The sequence below is a fragment of the Heterocephalus glaber genome, unplaced genomic scaffold, assembly GCF_053883595.1.
Source record: "Heterocephalus glaber isolate CG9 unplaced genomic scaffold, H.glaber_assembly_v1.0 deba00001428, whole genome shotgun sequence".
NCBI lineage: Eukaryota > Metazoa > Chordata > Mammalia > Rodentia > Bathyergidae > Heterocephalus > Heterocephalus glaber.
The window spans coordinates 5,744,035-5,765,924 of record NW_028258293.1 but is presented as its reverse complement, the minus strand read 5'-3'; the positions used below and the strand labels follow the sequence as shown (position 1 = coordinate 5,765,924).

The following is a 21,890-nucleotide window of genomic DNA, read 5'->3' as shown; positions in this document are numbered from 1 at the left end:
CACAAACCTGTGAAAGGACCACATCCTTTTATGGTGGTATTTCTATCAATGCTACATTGCAGAAAAATGTATCCTGTATTTCCTTGTTTTACCTATTGTTTTGTGGCATGTCCCAGAGATTGACAATTAAAATGCACATAGTATTGATTTAATACTCGCTTTGAGGACACTGTGGACCTCAGACTGACACAAAGGACTCCATCCCACTTCAGCTTTCCTTATAATAATCTTCTGTAATCCAAAATTCACCTCAGCTTCCTTTGAAAATGCCCCCCTATTTTCTCTACACAGTAGCCCCGACACCCCTCAACTTACTTGATGTATTATTTTCCACACTTCCCTTTTCCTGTAGTTGACTGTACCCTAAAATGGAAATTTCCAGAAATGAACAACTGATATGTTTTAAATGTCATGCCATTTTGAATGATGTGTTGAAGTCTTGTGCAGTCCCACTGGGTCCAGCCAGAGGTGTGCATCACCACTTTGTCCCATGCATCCTGTGTTACACACCACCTGCCCAGTAGTCACTTAGCCACCTCAGCTGGCAGATCTCCATAGCTCTGCCACAGTCCTTGTGTTCTGACAACTCAGACCTATTAGCCAGCCCACCCTACTCACGAGGCCCCTAGCACGTGCTTCCCTTCCTCTGGTTGTGTAGACGCTGTGTCATTTTGCAACATCACAAGGTTGGTGAGTACAGCACAACAGGGTGTACTGAGAGACAGCACCTCATGTCACTTGTATTACACCATGTGGTTTTAATTGCTCCATTTTATTGTTGTTGGTCTCTTGCTGTGTCTGTCTTACATATTCATCTTTATCACAAGTGGTATGTGTAGGAAAGAACACAGAGTATACAGGCTTAGCTGTTCTCTGCAGTTTCCGCATCCGCAGGGGTCTCAGAATGTGTCTGTCTGGGATGGGAGGACTGCTGGAGTTTCCATACTGTTTGTGTGCTTGCCAAACATTTATGTTCTTTGCTGTATTAGTTTAATCTCACTCACTAATTTATAAATATGAGTATTCTGCAAATGAAAACAAGCAGAGGTAATTTCAATTTTATTAAATTTGAATTTTATTAAAATTAAACAATCCTTGAAACTCTGAAAATGTATCACCATACATTGTTCTCCCTGCAGCTTTGGGTAATACCTGATTTAAAACATGTTGATAATATCATATATGTCCAGTGATGTATGGAACTTCCGAAAACAATGTAAGATGAGATTGATTACATTTTAGAAGCCACTCCTGGGCCCATGGCACATGCAGAGAGAAGGGTTACAGCCTTTCCCATTGAAAGTGCTAGCTTGTGGCAGAATTCTGCAATTTGCAAATTCCCCATTCATGGAAGTTTTGGTAAAAGGAAATTTAATTATGTATGCCTTACTTGCAAAGCCAGCTCCTTACAGCTCATGGTGTAGTTTAGTTTACTGGGAGCCACAAATATTTCCTCAGAGTGTGAGGAAAACTGCTAAGCAAAAGTGAAGGTGGAATAAAAAGGGAATTGGGAAGATAAGAAAAGAGGTAAAAGTTGTTTCCTCATTTCTCCCCATGGGAAAATCATAGAAAGTAGCTGCAGGATCTCACAAACCATACAATACTGTGATTTCATTGGGCAAAAGCCATAGTGACTAAATTCAAGTAGTAATCACTGGATCATTATAATCAGTAGAATAATTAATTTTGTTTGTTGTTTTCCATTAAGGTGACATACTTGTTTGATAACGGAGGGACAGTCTTCTTTGCTATTTTTATGGCAATATGGGGTAAGTGTGTTCTTTCACTACATTCTAGCTCTCATCTGCTAAGGCTATTTCTGTGTTTCTTTACGCACACAAACGCACATGCGCATCAGGTGGCAACTCAGTAATAAGAGTTTTTCATTTTTATTAAAGCTTTGTTTGTCTCTGTATACATTTGCTGCTTCTTGGGGAATCTAATCTTTATGTAACCTTCTAAGCACTACAGCCTAGATCTCCCAAACTATGAAGTGTGCTTTTGCTGCCCAAATCATGTGACAAACTGAAACGTAGTCCAATCCATGTTAAGCTCTTTATATTATTACTTATGAAAGTGAGGATCAAAAGCTTTCTTTATTTAATGTTTCCACTCATCTATTTCCTTATGCTTCATATATTTAGAGATGCAGAATATATTCCATATGTGATTCAACAGTCATGTCTAATATATAATAAATCCTATTCCGAACAACTTTGAACTGTACAAGTTACATTCTGAGTATATTCTTTGGCCGGTTTTCAACGTATTTCTCAGTGAGTTTGAAGGCACAGAATTAAGTGAAATTTAAAATATATTGAGGCAAAGTGGAGTTCTTCGAACTTGGAAGACTAAGGAGGAAAGTGCTACTTTCCTGGCTAGAGTCAGGTTTCCTGGCATGAGGCTGCTGAATGCAGTCATTGTCACAGCAAGAACTTTCTGGGCTGCCCACGTCTGTACTGAGGACAGAGAAGTAAAATTCAATAGAGTATACAAGTCTCTCCCTCCTATTGCTTAATTTCCCAGGAATAGAACTCTGGGCTATATCTTCTTTCTAGCTTTCAGTGAATATTTTTAAAAAATCACTCTCATAATTTTCATAATCTTCCTAATCTTAATGTGTGGCCCTCGGAGTGCAGGTGGAACAAAGAAGAGTCTACTGCCTTGGTTTTGTTCAGAAGAGGTGAAAATACATTTTGGGTTTCCTATTTTTGTTGAAGGATTTCCAATATTAAATTATCAGGCACTGCTATGGTGGCAGTGTCTTTTGCCTGATTCTGTAAACATTTCCCACTAAGAGAAAAACAGAGCACAGTGCAAACTGCATCTATGGAATAGGAGCTTCGGCCCAGCTGAATGTTGTGAGCAGGGAAACTTTTGGAAGGACTTATCCTCTCTGTGTTTCTGCTACTAGTGTCAGGCTCTCACAGTTCTTGCACAATCCACACGAGAGTGACCTTGCACAAGAGTGTGCTAAGTGGCCAGGCAGATGGGCACTTGCCCGAAGCCTCTGTTGCACGAGCTTTATACCGCGCTGCGCAGTGGCGGAATGTCATCCATAGGAATGCTGTCCCCTGCACTTTCTCTGCTTTCTGGCACTGAAGAGGCATTCAAAGATGGGTTATAGTAGCTCGGACTCCCAAAGCCCATGTCGTATGGTTCTGGGGCGTTGTCTAATCGCAGAACTAAAGAATACAATAAAACAAACAAAATTGTTTTATAGTGACAGTCTGAAAAACACATGCTCAGGTGTCTGATTGTATTACTAGATTATAGAATTATTCCAGATAAGTATGTAGGTATAACATTTATGTGGGCTTTTGGGGTATTCATTTTGAAATGTTGAAGAAGTAGTTTCAAGCTAAATTTATTTCTATGACTAAAGGACAGTTTTACTTCCAAAATTTTACTGCTGGTAGATGTGAAATAAAGGAACTAGGGGAGAGATCGTTACAAAAAGATTACAATACTTTGTAGAAAAATGTAGCAAAATATATCTCATTGATCTTTTCATCTTGTGTGGTTTCCAAAAACTAATTACCATGTTCTGGATTTGCAACTTGTAGTATAAAAATTATTATTTGAAAACTAAGGGCATTGAAAACCACAGCCATTATGCTGCCAGTTATCTCAGTCTCTTGATTGTCAAGCCATTTTAGGCGGAGAAGGTAGAAAATAGATCTTGAAAATGTGTGTCCTAATAGATCCAAGTTGGCGTGCACTTAGGATTTGCTCAATATTTTTTTAACTTTCCAACTAATAAGTAGCTATTTTCTTACGTATCTTGAATTCATTTTCAAAGGAACTCTGGCCATGCCCCAGATATTTTGTTATTACAAGCAAAGACTAATAGCGAATTAGAGTGGTAATTTAATAATATTCAGTTGGGTATCATATGTTTGCCCCCTTATTTCTTAAGCTACCTCTTTCCAGACTAGGCTCCCAGGAAGCTGAGGTGTTTGGGAGCGATGTTCCAGTGCAATCTTGAAATGTAAGGCGGGTGTTGCCATTGAGTTATTTTTTATCAATCAACTGTGGCTGCTTAGAATATATCCATTTGATCATCTGAGTATTTGCATGATACATGTTAGACAAAGTTCTCAAGGTTAACACGTTTAGACACCACTGTTGTTAGGAAAGTAGTTATCTTTTAATTTTGACAAGTGTCATTTTTTGTTTTGTATAAATTGCTAGAAAGTTATAACTAGAGTTCTGTTAAATTTACAATTAAAGGATTTGGTAATGAATATTAGTAATGTATTAGTCATAAACTTACCAAAACTCGATGAGACTTTCTTTATCCATGGGACTCAACATGGACAGTTAACTTATTGTTAATTGTGGGAATATTGGTGGTCTAAAAAGAAAATGGATTTTTCCCTGAAGTGTAAAGGAAATGAGTCAAGCATCTGAAGTAATTTCACTTCTGTTCTTTTTATCTTTCTACAAGTCAAACCTACAGATTTATTTTTTTATTTTTTTTATTTTTTGGTACCAGGGATTGAACTCAGAACCTTATACTTGCGAGGCAGGCGGTGGAACCACTGAGCTAAATCCCTGGCCCACCTACAGCTTTATTTTTAACATATGTATCTCTCATATATAGATATTCTGATTGGTCTTTTCCATTATATGAGTGGAAAATTCCTGATTTAAGATGCATCATCATTTTATGTGTGCAAATGTGCCCCTTTTAGCTCCTCGGTGTATTTGAGACTCTCCAGGTGGTGTAAGGAGACTGGCTGTGTGTGTGCACTTTCTATTGCATCCAAGTTAGAAAGTCTTTGCTCAAATTTTTGCTACAAGAGATATTACAATGGCAAGAAATGGTTTTGCAATCACTTGTTAGCAAAACTGGTCATTTTTCTTTATATTTTACCTTCTAATTATATACTTATGTTTGAATTCTGTCATTATATTTTGAAACTAATTTGGATGCAAAGAGCAACAGTGAAAAGTACAGTAGTTTTAAATTTTCACTCACAGATCCAGAATTATTTTGGTAAATCTCTAGGTTTTTTCTGTCCCAGGAATCCCTTCTAAGCACACGATTCTCTCTTAAGCAAAATCACCGTGCCCAGCTGAAGGTCTGAAATAGTTATTACCTGGTTCGTTTCTGTCGTCGTAAAGTCGCCGATGGGAAAATGAATCTGTTTTCCTTTTTCCACACAACAAGTAGCCAACAAGACTAAGCAGGGACACACCCAGAATAGCCCCTAAAATGGCCCCAAACACCACTCCGGTATTTCTGTTCTCTGGGGAACAAATACATTTACAGTTAAGACATAGAAAATAACTGTTCAAAAAACAAAAAGGAATACACATGGGCTCTCTATAGACCAAAGAATGTTCAGTGGTTTTCAACGTTAGATACCAGTGACAGTGTGTATTTGTGTATATGTGACGCACACACAGAGGCATGAGAGCAAGCCACAGTGCTTTGTAATTTCACTGAAATACGTCTAAGTCTTAGCTTTACAACTAACAACTGTCTACCTATTAATATCGCTGACACTGAAAGGCCAAGTGTGTTCTGTATTTACATCTACTTTCAGTGGATTCATTAGGTTTTTCATAACCCCCAAATCCCTGATAAAATTTAATGATGATGTGAACTTTGAGTTTGTTTCTATAAAGAATTTAAGATTAAAAAGCTAATAAGGGTAATAGAAAATAAATCTGCAAACTCCCCAACAGAAACCATTGTATGGAAAAAGCAATATATATGATATGGGATATTTTCAAATACCAAAACAAAACAGTAGGCCGAGGCAAGATGCTCTCAATGCCTTGTACATCAAGGACTGAGTCTGGGGGTGTCTAAAATAGTACTGTATGTGTTCTTTACTGAGTATCAATAAACTACTTGATATTCTTTGAACTCACAATTAGATAAGGATTCTTTGAGGGGCTCTAATTCTATATAAAACTCCTCTTCTAAGAAAATCATTCACATGGATATACATAAAATTGATACTATGAAAGAGAAGCAAACTTAACCATTTTTAGAAAAAGTAGTGATAAGAGTAAATTATCTATCTGTGGGGTTGGTTCTACAGAGGAGAGAGAAAATATTTTTTAAAAGTTCTTTTTAATGGAATATCACAGTGTATACAAATGACAGGATGGGTGAAAGTTGTAACTAAAATAAAGGTATAAAATATGTTGGTTTTAGTGCTGTAAGAAATTAAAACATTTCTTGTACAAAAGCAGTAACTTTCAAGTAGCAATTAGTGAATATGATTTAGTTTTTACAAATTTAATATACTCTCTAGGTTTATGCATTGGAGGGCAATAAGTTCATGGGAGAGAGAGGGTTTTTTTTAACCACTTCAAGTATACCAAAATATAGCTAGACTAGAAAAAATAAAGCATAAGCAATGAATTGTTAAACCTTGGATATCATTCTCATTTCATGTTTCAAAGTTTGACATAAACCTCAAATGAAACATTCCAATGTCAATATAATAAATTTGTGATATAGCTAAATTCCACTTAAATAATTTTCACTAGGTTTAAACTAAAAATTAAGGAGTATTTTCTTTCATTGAGCTTGTCCAAATAACTTTTTAATAGCAGTGTTCTTTTATTGTCTTGTGATTCCTGTCTGGTTTCAGGTGATTTATAAATTCATTCATTTTGTAGTCTTTCAAAACTCACATACGTATAATTTTAAAGTTTATCTTCGTAGTAGTTCTATAAGCACGTGAAATCTTATGTAGTCTAAGATTAGGGAAACATTGTTACCTAATGATCTATATCATCACCAAATCTATACCATTAGCCCACCTCCATCTTTTCTTGAGTTTACCTTCTTCTCATTTCCCCCGTCTCTTCACATTCTATGATAATGCTTAGCATATGCTCAAGCCTTGAAAGTACTTCATTATCTCCATTAAATTTAATCATTCCTTTCCAAATAAGTAAGAATCACCTGTACTATTGCACTCTCTATTTTTCTAGAATGACCCAATCCTTAGATTTAATCTCCCTGACTTACTTGGAGATTCAATTCCACATGAAAGGAAAGTTCAATCCATTTATATTTACCTTCAGGGGGGTCTGCTGTACTTGGAGAGAGTTTCGAGTCGTTGGTGAATTGGAAGGTGGGCTGTAGAGTTGTTTTTTCTTGATAGGGAGTGAAGCCAGCGAAGCTGTCGCCATCTGTGGTAGGCCATGCGGTGGGTTCCGCTGTCAAGGGGGTCACAGATTTGGGGGTGGGCACTGGGGGCGGGAATCTTGTAGCAGTGGAACTGTTGTCAGGAACGTACATGGTGCCATTGTCCAGACTGGAGTCTTCCGATGAGACAGCCTGTGTAGAATCGGGGTGTGCTGAGACAGGTGACAGATTCTCCTCTGCTAGAGATGAGTTCCAAGGCAGTTTGGAAACAAAGCTGTGAATCAAGGGAGGGGTTGTGGAAAACCTGGCTGTGGATCTTGGAGCCCTGGAGAAGTTGACTGTCGTCAAGGTGTTGGTGAAAGTCGCTACATTAGATGGGTCCAAAGGAGGGAAACCAGTTACCTTGGGAATGGAGACATTTCCGTTTTCCTTGTTTGAATTTACATGTGCTTCTCTTTCCTTTGTTTTCCAAACTTCTGCAATTCTTTGTGTTGTCTTTTTTCCTAGGTTTTCTATCTCATGGCTCTCAAAGGGTAGTGAAATAAACAAAATTGAAATCAGCACAATTTGGGCTAAGGTCCACATCGTAGCCTTCCTTGCTATTGACTTTATTAAGAGGAATCTGAAAGAAAAATAATTTGAATTATTAAATTAAGTATTCTGAGTTTTCTATGTATATACACTTTTAAAGTGATAAAAATTTAGAGATATAATGTTAAAGTGGTAGCATAGCATTCTTTATTCCAAAAAATGCTGTATTTTGGGGGAATTAAGTACTTAAACTAGTGTCACTGAGTTCTATTTTCTACATAATACTTCTCTCTCCCTTCTAGGGAAATCCCATGAAAATCTACATTAAGCCAAACAGTACGATTTCAAATATCATTTAGCTACATAAATTTTTTAAAACATTGCAAATATAGAAGGGGCACAAATTCCTGTTTTCTTAAACCTGTTCAAGAATACATGTTCTTTAGAAAATAAATTTTAATATTAATTCTGAAAATGACATTACTGATCATACAGTAAATGAGTCATGTGTAGTTCTATAAATCTGTCAGTGAGAAAATCCCTTGAATACATTTTATTAGTATCAAATTTGAGTTATTTAGATTTGAAATTAATATCTATTTTTAAAAACCACTTTTAACTTCACAAAGCCCTTTCTACTTAATCCCAAATTGGAGAGAATTGTGAGGATTTTTAGATTTTAGGATGTTAATTATCCTTACACTTTTTTTTGATAAATGAAGAATTTGAGTGTATGTGAAGACTTCACATAGTTAGGTGATGACAGAATTGGGTATACAATCATGGTTCTGGGTGCTAATCCAACACCATCATTTTGCCTAAGAGTAGAAGTGCCACAGTTCATAAATAGAAAGATGATAAGGGAACAACTTTCAGAGTCAGGATCATATGACTGTTGCAACTTCTGCCATGAGAGATCTGTTCATGGTCATCACTATAACGACCTGATGTCTTGTCATCAGTTCAGCAACCAAAGCAACAAGTTCCCCGTGTTGTTCTGAGAACCTGGCCAGGAAGAAGCTCTCTGGCCAAGAGGAAGCACTTTGTGGGGGCCAGGCTCCATTCTGCTGTCCTCCCTCATCTGTGTGCCATCCCCCACAGCTGGCTGCGTCTCTGCCCTCAACCCTCATAGCCACTCCTGAGATGAGAAGCATCTTTTATTTATATCGTGCACACTTTGTGGATCACAGACCCCTGAGGCTCAGACTCTCGGTGAAATGTAATCCATAGAAGCGGCATCACGCAATGCCAAGATTTAAGGTATTTTACTTTGTGCTAAGATTTAAGGTATTTTTCACTGAAAATGTATTGTTTAAAAAATTTAGACTCTCTCTCCTGAAAATTTTTTTTACAAGCTAGACTGTTCCTCTTCAAACAATAAAATGTGAGAACTGCTTTGCTAGCCTTTGAACTGAACCTTATTTTGCACTAAAATCTTTCAAGCTGGTGCGCCGAGGAAAGAGAAGGAGGTGTGGCCGTAACTCTTTAGGTCCCAGATGGCTTTCCGCTCCTCAGCGAGCTCCATGAAATGTCCAGGACTATTTTGGTCCTGCCTGGTTTTCCATTAGGGCCTAGGCAGCCTCTGCAGAATCTGTCTGCTTACCTTTTAGTCTTAAGCACTCCCACCACCTACCCTCTTTCTCAGTGATGTCTCACTTAAGTGTGGGACAACTTAATGAGACCAATAATAAACCCTCATAGAATAGTTTCTTGAAAAGCTTTTAGGAAGCAGTCCATATCTTAGAACTGCAAAGGTTTTAATAATATAAAATGAATCCTATGTTCCATGCTGGTCACGTAAGTAATGTCTCATTAAAAGCCAGGCAGGCTGGCACACAAAATATTCATAGCAGCATTGTTGATGCATCTCCAGCCTATATGTCCACTAGGAACAGATTGGGTAGAAAATTGTGGGCTATTTCTGCAGTGGAAATTAAAAAATCACAGCCTCTCTGGTGACATGGACCATCGTGACAAATATAACAGAGAGCTTAAAATGCAGGCATGCTATGATTTTATGTGCATAAAACATAAGTAGGAACCTTGAGTGTTGGCATTAAGAGAGGGCTTCCTTGTGGGAAGACAAAGACAGTTGCCTGGGGGTGTGGAATGGGCTGCTGTGTGTGGAAATACTCCGTATCTTCATTCGATCGAGACTGTCTAGGTGTTCACATTTGTGGTAATTCTCCTTACTTATACATCATTCACTTTTCTGTAATATCCAATAAAACTGGTCTAGACACTAAAAATGATTATCATAATTGAAAAATGTTTCTATTGGAAAATGTCACTACTAAGTACTTGTTACATCACAAGCTATACATGTTTTCCATTTTATTCTTAACAAAAGTATCAAACAAACATGGAGGAAAAGTGTATAACCCCACTTGCTGATGATTAAGTGAGACACAAATCACATAAAAAGTGGATCCAAGGACTCACCTAAGTGACCGGAAGGCTTGTTAGGATGCACATCCTGGTGTATCTGAGTTAAAGCCAGCATGTGCCATCCTCCCCCGGTCTCTATGGGAGTCTGGATAAAGCTCTGATGAGAACACCACAGCAGCAGATGGCCACGTCTTTGGTATGTGCATTGCCTGAGTGTTTGCTTATAACCTACACCTACTCCCATGCACCTCACACCACCCCCGGGCTCCTTGTAATGCCCCACACAATATAAACACGACATAAATCATTGATACACTGTATTGTTCAGTATATGTCCAGCACAGTTACAGTTTATCCTCAGTATTTTAATCTGCATTTGGTTGGATCCATGGATACAGACCCCAAGGAGACAGGCCACTGCCCTCTTTGTAACAGAAGTTGCAAAGGAGTCTAGAATTGGGTGCTCAGCTGCTTTTCAGGACTTCTTCCCACCAACATTTTTTTTTAAGCACAGCCAGTCCAAATTTAATCACTTCAAACAGAGCAGTTTATAACCATTTTTTTCAAAACCACGGAAATACAGGGACTTTTATCTTCAGTACCTCTCAAATATACAAAATACCCATTTGCCCCAATTTAGGAAATCCCACCAGTTTCTGTGGTTTCTCAGTGGACACTGCTTCCATGGAGTTTACAGATTAATATTAACAAATCACAATGCTTATGCAGGATGTATGATTGACCAACGCTTCATTTAGGTGGACACCACCCTAGCACATGGAACACACGGCGCACTGTAGCACCAGGAGGGGTGTGTGCGCTTTTTCAGAAATTCCTTTCTCTGCTGAACTCCAGAGCTCCTCACAAACATGGCCACCTTTTGCTTTGTCCTTCACCAGTGCTCTGCTTTCTGAGTAATATTTGGTCACTCTTTTTCTATGTTGTGCAGTTTGATTTGCTCTCCCTGAATCTAGGCACTTTATTTTCTTTTCCTGAAGAGTGCTCATCATAAAAGAAAAAAGAGTCCTTCCTTCTAGGTTTCTTTTCAGTGTCACATGAGGAACGTGGCATTGTTTTTTCACTGCTTAACAGTAAGGAGAATCCACACCCCAGATCCAACAAAGTGAGCTCTATTGTTCCTGCTTGACCCCGCCTGCAACACTGAATTACACAGGGGATTTCTTATGCTTCTGCCTTGCTTTTGACTGTAATTTGAAAACCTCCCAAATGTGCCCCAAATGTGCCAAGCATTCTATGACTGCCTATAACTTATCTCCTGAGAAAAACAAAGAAAGGAAGCTAAGGGATACAGCAGTACATTTGAATAGTGTTTACTGCTTATGCAGAAATTAGTGCAGCCCTGGACAGGGCTTTGGGGAGGCTAACTCACTCCCACCGTCCTGACTTGGCTGTAGAGACCCTTATACCCCTTCCCCGGGGCACCTTTCATCTATGGGGGGAGAAGCAGCCACTGGCTGAAGCCATCAGCAATTCAGAACTGTGGCTTTGAAATTTTGTAGGAGAAAGGACCAAGTAATGTGGATGAAGTGGGTCTTCATCCTGAATTGAACAAAACATATTATCAATAGCAAAAGCTAATGCAGTGGTTCAGAAGGCCCAGAGGGCAGTAAATGAAACCTATGTATTTTTTTCTCTTTGCAGGTTCTCTTCAGCTTCTCTACTCCTCTAAAGTTCAGATATTAAATAGTGTTGTATATCCATTATAGAAAGTTGAAATTAGGGTGGATTACGAATGGCAGGCTTGAGAATGCCCAAATTCCTGTCAGTTAAGTGCCCTGTGTATACAGACAGAAGGTGGAGAGAAAGTGTAATTTTAGAGGGAGAGAAAGACAGGAGGCATCAGTTTTCCTCCTGCTGTTTGCCTCTTCTTATTCCTAAGAGGTAGCAATTAGGGGGTGTAAGCCCCAGAGGAATTCTGGAGCTGTAACATAGTTACACAGCTAGGAACATCAGAAATTCAGACACTTCTGGAATTACGTACGGGTACAAATTCCCTATGATGAATGTGATCAATATGTATGACAAATATGTACTAATACAAGACAAAGTTAAAAAAGGTAGAATTATCATAAAGAGGACAGAAAAGAAGAAAGAGGATTTTCACCTACTTTCTGAAATCTGAAATACAGATTCTAAATGTTCATATATATATATATATATATGTATTTCTGCTGCTTTTTAATATTTAAGAACTTTTAACAAAGACTCTCAAAATGAGTGAGTTTTGCTTTTTAAACAAGCCTACACAGAGAGAATGAATACTGTTTTCTCCCCTTTCTTTGGTGTTGGTGCTGAGGGTGGTTTCTCATTCCCGCTTTTGTGTGGAGGGCTGCAGGAGCTGATGCAGGAGAACAGACACTGGCCACAAAGGACACAAACCTGCATCCAGATGTAATTTTCTTCCTTTTAGATGCAAAAGGCCGTCATTCTGCCCATCCTCCCTGTTCTAACTGAGTCATACCAGTTTTTTACCAAGTTTTGAGAACAAGGAGTTCCCCTAATTCCTGACAGGCAATCAGGCCATCCAAGGAGAAAGAAATGATGGTCATTCAAAACCATATCAAACAGAAATTTTAAATAAACACCAGTTCAGTTATTCTGAGCGGATACTGTAAGCACAGCTCTATAATTGAAATGGTTAATGTGCATACATTGTCTCCCAGTTCCTTTTGATCATTTCTTGTTACACACTGCAGGCTGATTGTTTGTTTGCATTGTTGTTGTTGTTGTTTATTGCAGAAATCCCAGTCTGCCATGGTAACACCCTGAGCAGACCCTGAATACTAGAGATAACATTCTGAACGGCCTCTCCACTCTTGGACAGTATTTTGCTTTCTGTACCTGAAAGAATCACGAGAAGTGAGGGCATAAAAGAATTATATTTCTAAAAATGTGGCTCTAATAAAAGGATTTCAAAAGGTGAGAATCCAGAAAGTCTGATTGTACCTGAAAAAGTCTATCATTTCACTTTTCTTTGATTAAAAACACAAGGAAAAGGAAAGAATGACTTTCCTTCAGGAAAAAAAGAAACAATTTCAAAACATTTGCGAATATCATTCTAACTAGAAGACTTAGATATGCAGAATCCAGGAAAAACAAACAAAATGCAGTACTACCTGCTGGCTGAGGCGATTCTGAGTCATAAATTGGTGGGTGACAATCAAGCTTGAAAGGAATGGGCCTCTGAAAAATGTGCTGGGTCTAAGTTCCCTCGCAGGAGAGTTCAGCTGTCTCTTGTTTCCCAGTCTGTATGAACAGCCTCTCTGGGTCAAATTGAAAGTGGATAAATGAGGAATTAGCAAAACTTTAAAGAAAGGAGCCTTCTGCATTCATAAGCTGAACGTAGTAACCTCGGGAAGCTGTCCACATCTTCGTTCCATGGATATCTTTTGCAGTAACTGATTCAGCATTGTAAATTCCTGTGAGTGTTGGACTTGAACACTTACCATGCTAAGAAATTAATTATGTGCACAACATTTTTCTTATTGAAACAATCTTTGAAAAAGATGTACACAAGCTTGTAATTCATTTTAAGTGGGTATTCTTTTTTTTAAAAAAAGAACTCTCTTATATTCTAATACTTAAAATAAGAAGCTTTAAGTCCAAAAGCATAATTTAGATCTAAGTATTAAATTTATATTAAATACTTTCCACTCTAAACAGTTTGATACCTTTCTGACAGCCTGTCTCTGGGAAATTCTATATTGCAGTCGCATAAATTTTAAATAAGGCTTTCATGTAACTCTTCTGCAACTTTTATCATCTAGCGACTGTGGCAGTAATTCTTAAAGTTAACTCATTTAGCAGCACAAATACTCATTTAGAAGGCAATTACTTAATGAACAGCAATCTCTTTTTACCAGGGTCTCTGTAGCTACTTGCCAGACAGTTCTATCAAGGGTTGAGGCTACTTTGATTGTCTTTGGTAACTGAGGAGAGGGGAGAGAGAGAGAGAGAGAGAGAGAGAGAGAGAGAGAGAGAGACACGGCTCTAAGTAACCCAGCAGACACATGCTTACCTTCAGGACTAGCAGGTGTTTCTAGATGGAACTGGACTGTCCTGGTTGTCTTGGTTGGTGCAGAAGAGAGAAGAAATGGGTTAAGTGTCACAGTGTGGCTCTGAGCAGCGGGGTGCAGAGAAGCCAAATTAGGTGGGGCTGGCTGGCTGGCTGGCTTGTGTAACAGAGCACCCAGGAACCAGACGGACCTGCTCCTCAGCCTAAGCAGCAGTAGAATATCACCTCATTCAGGACTTTAACAAAAAAGGAAAACAAAGCCGAGCCCTCCAGTTTCCATAGATTGGTTGTTTGCACTTTGGGGCAGGCTAGTTCTTCTCAGCGGGGAGCAAAACAAGGGCATCCATTTCTTGCCCCAAGCGAAAACCAGGCCAGAAGCTTTGGTGAATTCCTAAGGTGCATCAGGAGGTTCTGAGACATGCTGGGTTTCCTCTCCACAAGTGGAAAACTCTGAGGAGCCGGCTCTGTATCTATGCCTTCCTCACTCCTGAGCAGATCTTTCTGTCCCATAGTGGGTGGCCTTGCCTGTGCACAGAAAACCTGAATGGGAGATGCTGGGGTCAGTTCTGAGGGCTGGGGTTGCAGTGCACGGAAAACAGCTTTAGAGAATGTCACTCTTGGACTGGGGTTATAGCTCAGTGGTACCGTGCCTGTCTTTCAAGTGCAAGATCCTGAGTTCATTCCCTGGTTCAAAAAAAGTCACACTCGGTGCAAAGTGAATGCGTGTGTGTGTGTGTTTTGTGTGCGTGTGTGTTGGAGTCCTTGAGAAACCTGCGGAGTACAATCTTAGCAATCACTACCAATCGCCAGGACCGAGGCCGGGTTGTTGGCTCTCGGGGCTGGGGAAGTACTGGGGACTTTCGGAGTGCAAGTCTGAGATGGCCCTGTGACCCCGCCGTGATCCTGGGATCTTTCCTAGCCACTAGTTTCCATCCTGTGTTCCTTTCGCTTTTACTCTCAACTTAGAAGCTAGAGAGTTTCAGGAGTGCCGGGCAATGCTTGACTCAATGCTAGCGTTGCATGACAGCCTGACCCCCTTCCTCCACTTCCTTTCCCAGACCATGAAAGGGAAAAGAGTGAAGCCAGTGGTGCTGCACCTCAATATTTTGGGGCTGGCGCTAAGGTCTGCTGAGCTCGGGTTGCCTGGGGTTCACGCTTGGTTTCTGTTGTGCCAGGAGATAGAGTTCCAGCTGCTGGGAAAGGAGAGGAAACCTTAGCTAAAAGGCAGGAGTGAAGAGGCTTCTAGCTGAATGCAAAGAATCTGCCCAGTTAATTGGGCCCAGCAAAGAACAGGGTAATTCTATAGTCTTCATTTTCTGAAGCCAAAAGTCTCCTCAGCATTTGATTATGCATTAAGCCAGCTCCTCAAATGTATTCATTCACAGGACATTTAAGCAGTATCTCCACTGGTATGAAGGCAGGTGGGCTAAATTTAATCAAACAACTGAATTCTGAGCAGTAAGATAGAACTCCTTTCGTTATTTTCAGATTGGCCAATTGCTAAGAAAAGAATCCACTGAGGAATGGTTTTTAAACTCTTTTCTGACTGTACTTGGAGAACAGAAAATGACATAGCAGCACGGGCTGTACTGCACCCCTAGGCATTTTTCTAGGTGTGTGTAGGAATATAATTACTCCCTGCTGTCTTGATGGTAGGAATTACAGCCACACCAGGCAGGCACATTTTGGGCTCTTCTGCTACAACTCTGACATTGCCATCAGAGTTCAAACTAAGCTCTCTTGACCCCCTTTCCGGAAGACCATAGCTGAGAGTTCAGGATCCTTCTCATCTGTACCCAAGTTACAGCCATAAGCACCTGATTGCAGCAAACTCTGTTTACCTTCACTGTCCCCAGCACATCTAGAAATAAGATTGTTAAAGAAAAATTATGCACAAATGTAATGCTTTAGTTGTTACATAGCTTCTTTAGGTGTAATCAGAAACCTGTGCTAAATCGCCTGAGTTGGGGCTCATAAGTAGTTTTGTGCCAAATGAGTCTCGTTGAGGTAGAATTCTAAGTATATACGGTGCTGTAGGTAAGATCTATCATATTTTAGAGCCCTAGTTTATCCAGAGAAACTCAACAACAAATAAAAAGGGGACAATTACCTGATAAATTGACGAGCCAAGCCAGCTGAGATGACACATTATGTGATGCTTATGCAATTTTAAATAGACTTACAGTGGTGCCCCTGACCTGGTACTTGGAATTGCTTTACATTCCTTACAAACTACAGTATGTACTGGGAGGGAGAAACACCTCCTTTCTATCGGAAGTAGTGGATCCTCTCACAAATGGAGTTTCCAGATGATAAAGACACAGTCCTGTTACTGATGGGTCTGAAAACAGAAACAGAACATAGCTTGGGACCATGCTTCAAGTGAAATCAAAACATTAACATTGTTCTAGGGCTGTAAAGTAGCTCAGTGGTGGAAACTTGGTTCGCATGTGGGAGGCCCTTGGATTTGGGTCCCAAATACTACAAACAAAACAAAACAAAACAAAACACGGTACAACACACAAACAAAAGTTGTTCTAGATCCAGTATGGTGTCTTTTTGTACAAATTCTGCAGCATCCAATGCCTGTGGTGGACATCACACATAGAAAGTGTGTTTGTATTGACCAGGTTCACTGATAGCAGGTTATAAGTTTGAAACAGGATACAAATTTGAATTAAGAATTTCCCTCCCCGTAGAGGAATGGGCACTTTAAGCAGCAAAGAAATAACTCATTAATAACAAAATAGATTTAAAGAGGATGAAAAAAGAGAAATGAAGAGAAAGGAGGAAATTGAGCTATTGCAAATCAGAAGGAGAACAAAATTTGGACAGAGCAGAGAAGGAGGCAGGGGAAGGTGATGAAGAAAGAATTTGTGTTATGTTTACATCAAATTCCCCCATGAAAAGTGTAATCATTATGTGCTGCAAACATGTGCTAAATAAATAAATAAAAATAGTCCCAGCACTCTGGAAGGCTGAGGCAGGAGGATTTCTATTTTGAGCCCAGCTTGGGCAACTTAGGGAGAAGCCATCTCAAAAGAAAAAAACAAAAAGTACAACACTGTGATATGATTAGAGAGAACTTAAATAATATCCTTTATAAATAAAATGTAATTTAAAATAGCTCAAATTTTAGTTTTAGGCTGGTAACATTTAATTTCTTTAAATATTCTGTTGGAAAAAAAATGAGGAAAATCATTGCCACAAATACTAATAGTTATTTAACACATAAGTTTATCTCTACCCTGTTAAGTCATGTAGGGTACAAGCTTCTCTACTTCAGTATAGTTTTATACAAAAGTTAAATGCTCAATTTTGATGCAAAGGAAATTTTAGGACAGTGGTCTTCACGAAGTAAGACAGGTTACACAAGGAATATGGAATATATATGTATATATGTAGCACATTATATATGTAAGTGTAATACTTCCACATGTATTTATATAAGTGGTAAGCTAAGGAAAGTTATAAGCTGACAGACAAGTCACTAACATTAGCTGTAGGAGATAGATCCTTGTGTAATTGTTCTCACTCAATTCACCCTGTAGTTCAAAGAAGTAAACATCACTATAACACAATCTGTTGCATTCCTAGATACTTATGTGAAAATGTTTTTTCAGTAAATATCCTTACTAAAAGATTAAAATGGAATGGAGCTGAAACAAAGCCTACCTCACTGTATTCAGAAATAACATATATCCATGGATACCCGAATCTACTGCAAAACAAACAAAACCCTCACTGATGTCCTGCAGAGAGGTTTGTAAGAAAATCTTGTATTGTAAGATGAATACGTATCAGAATTTGAAATAGAGTATTATTAATTGGATGAAAACTGTATCCAGGTCGTTTTAAAGTAAATTCTTGATCCTAATTATCACAGAAATTAAAAAATATATATCAAAGTTTTTTGTTGTTTTGAAGAAGTATGGCAAGATAATAAGCACTTACTTTCCAATATAATAATAAAGATAATATTCTAAGGCAGAAATGAAATGGATAAAGGTTTAAATAAAAAATGGAAAAATTAAAATTTTCAATAGAAAGAACTTATCAAAAGCACATTTTAAAAGGCATACAAGAAGGGCTAAATACTTATTGGTGTTAAAATTTTATTTTTAAATGTCCAATTTTATAACATGCTGAAAATTACATTCTTTGGAATTATTTAAACATATATATGAAAGGAAAATTTTGATGCCATTGTCAAAATGTACAAGATACACAGTTTTTCAAAATTAGAAATTACCCAAATATTTTTGAAAGCTGCTGATTTATTGCATCTGTTAAATTTGGGGTGGTAAGTCAGAAATTTTCAACAATTTCTAAATGGTGTCTAGTTAATACTTTGAGCTGTTCAGAGATTCAGAATATTTTATGGTGGGCGTTTTTCTGCACAGTGGTTAGGGCCTGACACAAGTTGTTCACTGATCATTTTTATCTCCCCTTCTGGATCTAAGGAAAAATAAGTATGGGTTGTCAAAAGCTGATAGAAACAGGTACAAATCACTGCTTTCTTCAGAGTCCCTTCCCCCGACAAGGCGTCCTGGGCACAGTTGGAAGAACAGCATGGGCACAGGTACCCTACAGAATCCTCACCCGGGGCCAGAATGGTGAGGCTCCCTTCTAGGAGATTCTCTAGGCTCAAGATCACCGCGGCGACCTTGTGCGTAGTAGGACGAGCCCAGGCCACAGAGTCCTGTTGATCTATTATGCTGGGGACCAAACCAGGCCCTGCTGCTCACTGGGCAAGTGCTCTTCTGCTGAGTTACACACCCAACCTGGCCCAGCCTGCTTCCTTACTGAACCTCGGCCTTGCCCGTTTGGCCTCCTAACCATAGCTGATCCAACATTGCCTAGTATGGAAAAGTGAGCCCTACCTCCTAGATGCCTTCGGGGAGTCAGTGAGACAGGATAGAGGACGTCTGTGTTTCACCCTTAGCTGTCAAGCTGAGTTAGGCCCAATTAGTGATGAACGTAACAACTTTTGTGTGGAGATGGTGAAAAGTGAAACTTGGCTTCAACATGAACAAAAGTTGAAACTAATCCATTGCAACCTATCCATTCTTATACTGGATTATTTTAAATTTGTGTCTTCAGCTTGGCATATTAGTTGCTACTAAGTATTTATTAAATGAACAACGAATGCTGAATTCTTCTATTTTGATTCTTTTTTCATGATAGAGAGGCTCACCCTCATCACACTTTATGAAACCACAATCCCCCTCACTGGATTCTGCATCTCCTCCCTGCCCTCTTTTTCCCGAAGTGCTTGCTTCCTCTGCCATGTCTTACTGGTACATTATTTATTTTCTGTTCCTGCGCTATAAGTCAGCTCAAGAGAGGGCAGTTTTCTGTTTTCGTCATTGCTCTGCACAGAGCTGAGCTGAGGCCTGACGCACAGTGAATGCTCCATCAATGCACGAATGTGTGAGTGAGAAAGCAGATGAATAAACAAACAGATCTACTTAACAATAGTAATAACAAAAAAATAAGTGAATGCACTACGCATAAGACATCTTCAAGCTCCTTCTTTTCTTTCTTCTTTTTTTCTTTTCCAGACTGTTCTTTGTTGGCTCTTTGTTGGCCAAAACCTGATCATTTTTCACTTGGACATTGTGAAAGTACATGTAGATCCTTGAGCAGTTTCCTCTAGCACCTGATGTCCAGACAGGGGCTCATTCAGTAGAAGAATATCTGGTCTTAGGTGGGGTGGGGGCAAATTTTGGATATAGAGGATTGTGAAAACAAGTAGAGATAAGGGGAGAGAAGTAGATTGAGTGACTATTTCTTCTGATTTCTTGATTTTTAATGACAAAGTAGAAGACAAAACTGTCTCTGGGGGTGACAGAAATGTAGGTGCTTGATGTTAAAAAGGAGAGGAGAGAGTAGGTCAGAATGAAAGCAACACAGGCCCTCTCAGAATTAGTAATCATTAACCCAAAATGGGCCACTCCACACTGCCGCATTTTGTGCTGAGTGTTCACGTGCATGTGTGGGAGGCAGATGGGGCACTAGGTCTCCCTGGGTTGTGTCCAGCCACGGGCTGGTGACTGATGGGGATGGGCACAGCAGTGTGAGGACTGAGCATCTGGCCACGCACGGAGGGACGTGAGAATGAGAGGGGGGAAGGGAAGGAAACACATAAGATCATTATATTGAAATCCGCTCAGAGAAATTGTTGGAATTGAAAGTTACAGGTTGTGAACTACAAGAATGGCTGTGTTGGTCAGGGCTTATGGACGATTTCCTGCGATTGATCAGAAGTACTTTGTAGGAGTACATGAATGAAGCAAAGTGGGAAAAAACAACTTTGAAGATAAAGATCAAAGAAATGAGAAGCCAGGGTATGGGGGAAATGATCTCTGTAAATTTCAATTTGTAAGAACAACTCTGGGAGACAAGAGTGATAGTAAACTAAGAGTTGAAAAAAAGTCTTCAGAGAAGTTGAATAAAGGTCCTTGGGGAGTAGAAGGTGACTGACACAATGAGAGACCCTGGGAAGTGTGGATCGATCCCCACGGAAGACTGCAACCTGTGAAACTTTGAAGGGGTAGACAAAGTAGACCTGAATCAGCAATGAAGACAATAATTCCCCACGTCATCTCCAGAGCCACCTGCGGTGGGAGACAGACGGACATCGCTGGAGAGGGTTCCCTGGAAACTGGATTTCGGGGCATCCTCAGGTTTCATTTAGAGCAAGAAGGTGAGGGGATACAAAAGTTGTGATTGTCGCTTGATCAAATAAAAGATGACACAAAGAAAGTGTCTCGGAGTTGGGAAGGAGCATGTGGTCATCCGCAGGCCGTGCCCAGCCTCCCAGTGTGAAGTCAGATTCTGAGGGTGGGGGCGCTCTGGAAACTGAGGGCTTCTTAAGGTCACTGCAGTGAACGGACACGGCGACCTCTGTCCTACAGGCCCATTGTGCATCATGCAGGAGGGAGAGGCTTCGTGGAGAATATGGGTTGGGACATCTTGCCAACATAAAGAGCTGTGTGCTCTCTCTGGACAGCTGCTGATGTAAGAATTTGGAAATGGGGCTTTTATTCTTGGCCCTTGAGCTCATCTTCTTCAACCTGCAGGGGCAACCTGCAGAAAAGTGATATTCCCATAGTGAGCGAATACTTGATACTCTTTTGGTGTGGGTGCCATTGCTGGCTGGTTCCTGTGATGAAGTACACTATTATTATCCAAGTCTTTTTCCATTAAAACCCTAATTTCATTACAGAATGTGATCTCTTAGCGTAACTCTTGACTGATTCATCAATCAACTGTTTTATATGTACTTAATTTATTAAGTGAAGTTCCACCCCAGCATAAATTCATTAAAGTGGCAAAACTGGCATATTGATAAAGATAACTTACTTCTGCACCGTTAGGAATACCCAAGTCATTTATTCATACTTTTTTGAAAAATAAGGAAGATAATGAAAAATCCTGGAGGACCTCTTTTATTCCACTCTAATTAAAAAGGTGATACTAGCTGAGTGACAACCTGAGCCACAGTGCACAGTGTGTGCTGGGGACTGGCACACCCGGAAGGTCCTGGGAGGACAGAGCAGCCGCACTGTGTCAGGGCTCAAAGGCAGAGGCAGAAGGAGATGACAGAACAGGAAATTTGTTCCTGAATGCAAAGTCAAACTCACAGGTAGCAAGGAAGAAGGGAAGTGGCTTCCTCATCCACTGAAAAGACTGGAGGAAACGCCCAAACATTGTAGAAAACACTCAAAACATGTTAATTAAGCTGACAGTTCCTAGAAGTTCTGAGCTGTAGGGAAATATATTTATTTGTGCAGAGTCAGGAGCAAACCC

General features: G+C 39.6%; 2 protein-coding genes across 7 annotated transcripts in view; one reads left to right on the top strand and one right to left on the bottom strand.

Moving 5' to 3' along the window:
• Ano3 (anoctamin 3) overlaps positions 1-21,890 on the top strand; it is a 364,844-nt gene that overhangs the window by 289,071 nt on the left and 53,883 nt on the right. For all 5 annotated transcript variants that reach the window (XM_087211519.1, XM_087211518.1, XM_021263939.2 and 2 more), the window contains one exon: positions 1,709-1,769. In XM_087211519.1, the coding sequence (XP_087067645.1) occupies positions 1,709-1,769 (61 nt within the window). The remainder of the gene's footprint in view (positions 1-1,708; positions 1,770-21,890) is intronic.
• Positions 1,065-14,222, bottom strand: Muc15 (mucin 15, cell surface associated). 2 transcript variants are annotated; one of them, XM_004851571.4, is made up of 5 exons: positions 14,079-14,210; positions 13,177-13,323; positions 7,051-7,742; positions 5,106-5,255; positions 1,065-3,185 (listed from the first exon to the last, which is right to left on the bottom strand). In XM_004851571.4, the coding sequence occupies exons 3-5, from the start codon at positions 7,703-7,705 to the stop codon at positions 3,025-3,027; spliced, it is 966 nt and encodes a 321-aa protein (XP_004851628.1). In that variant the 5' UTR covers positions 7,706-7,742; positions 13,177-13,323; positions 14,079-14,210; the 3' UTR covers positions 1,065-3,024. The 2 variants fall into 2 exon arrangements, with proteins under 2 accessions (XP_004851628.1, XP_004851629.1); XM_004851572.4 differs by lacking the exon at positions 13,177-13,323 and having other exon boundaries at positions 2,876-3,185; positions 14,079-14,222.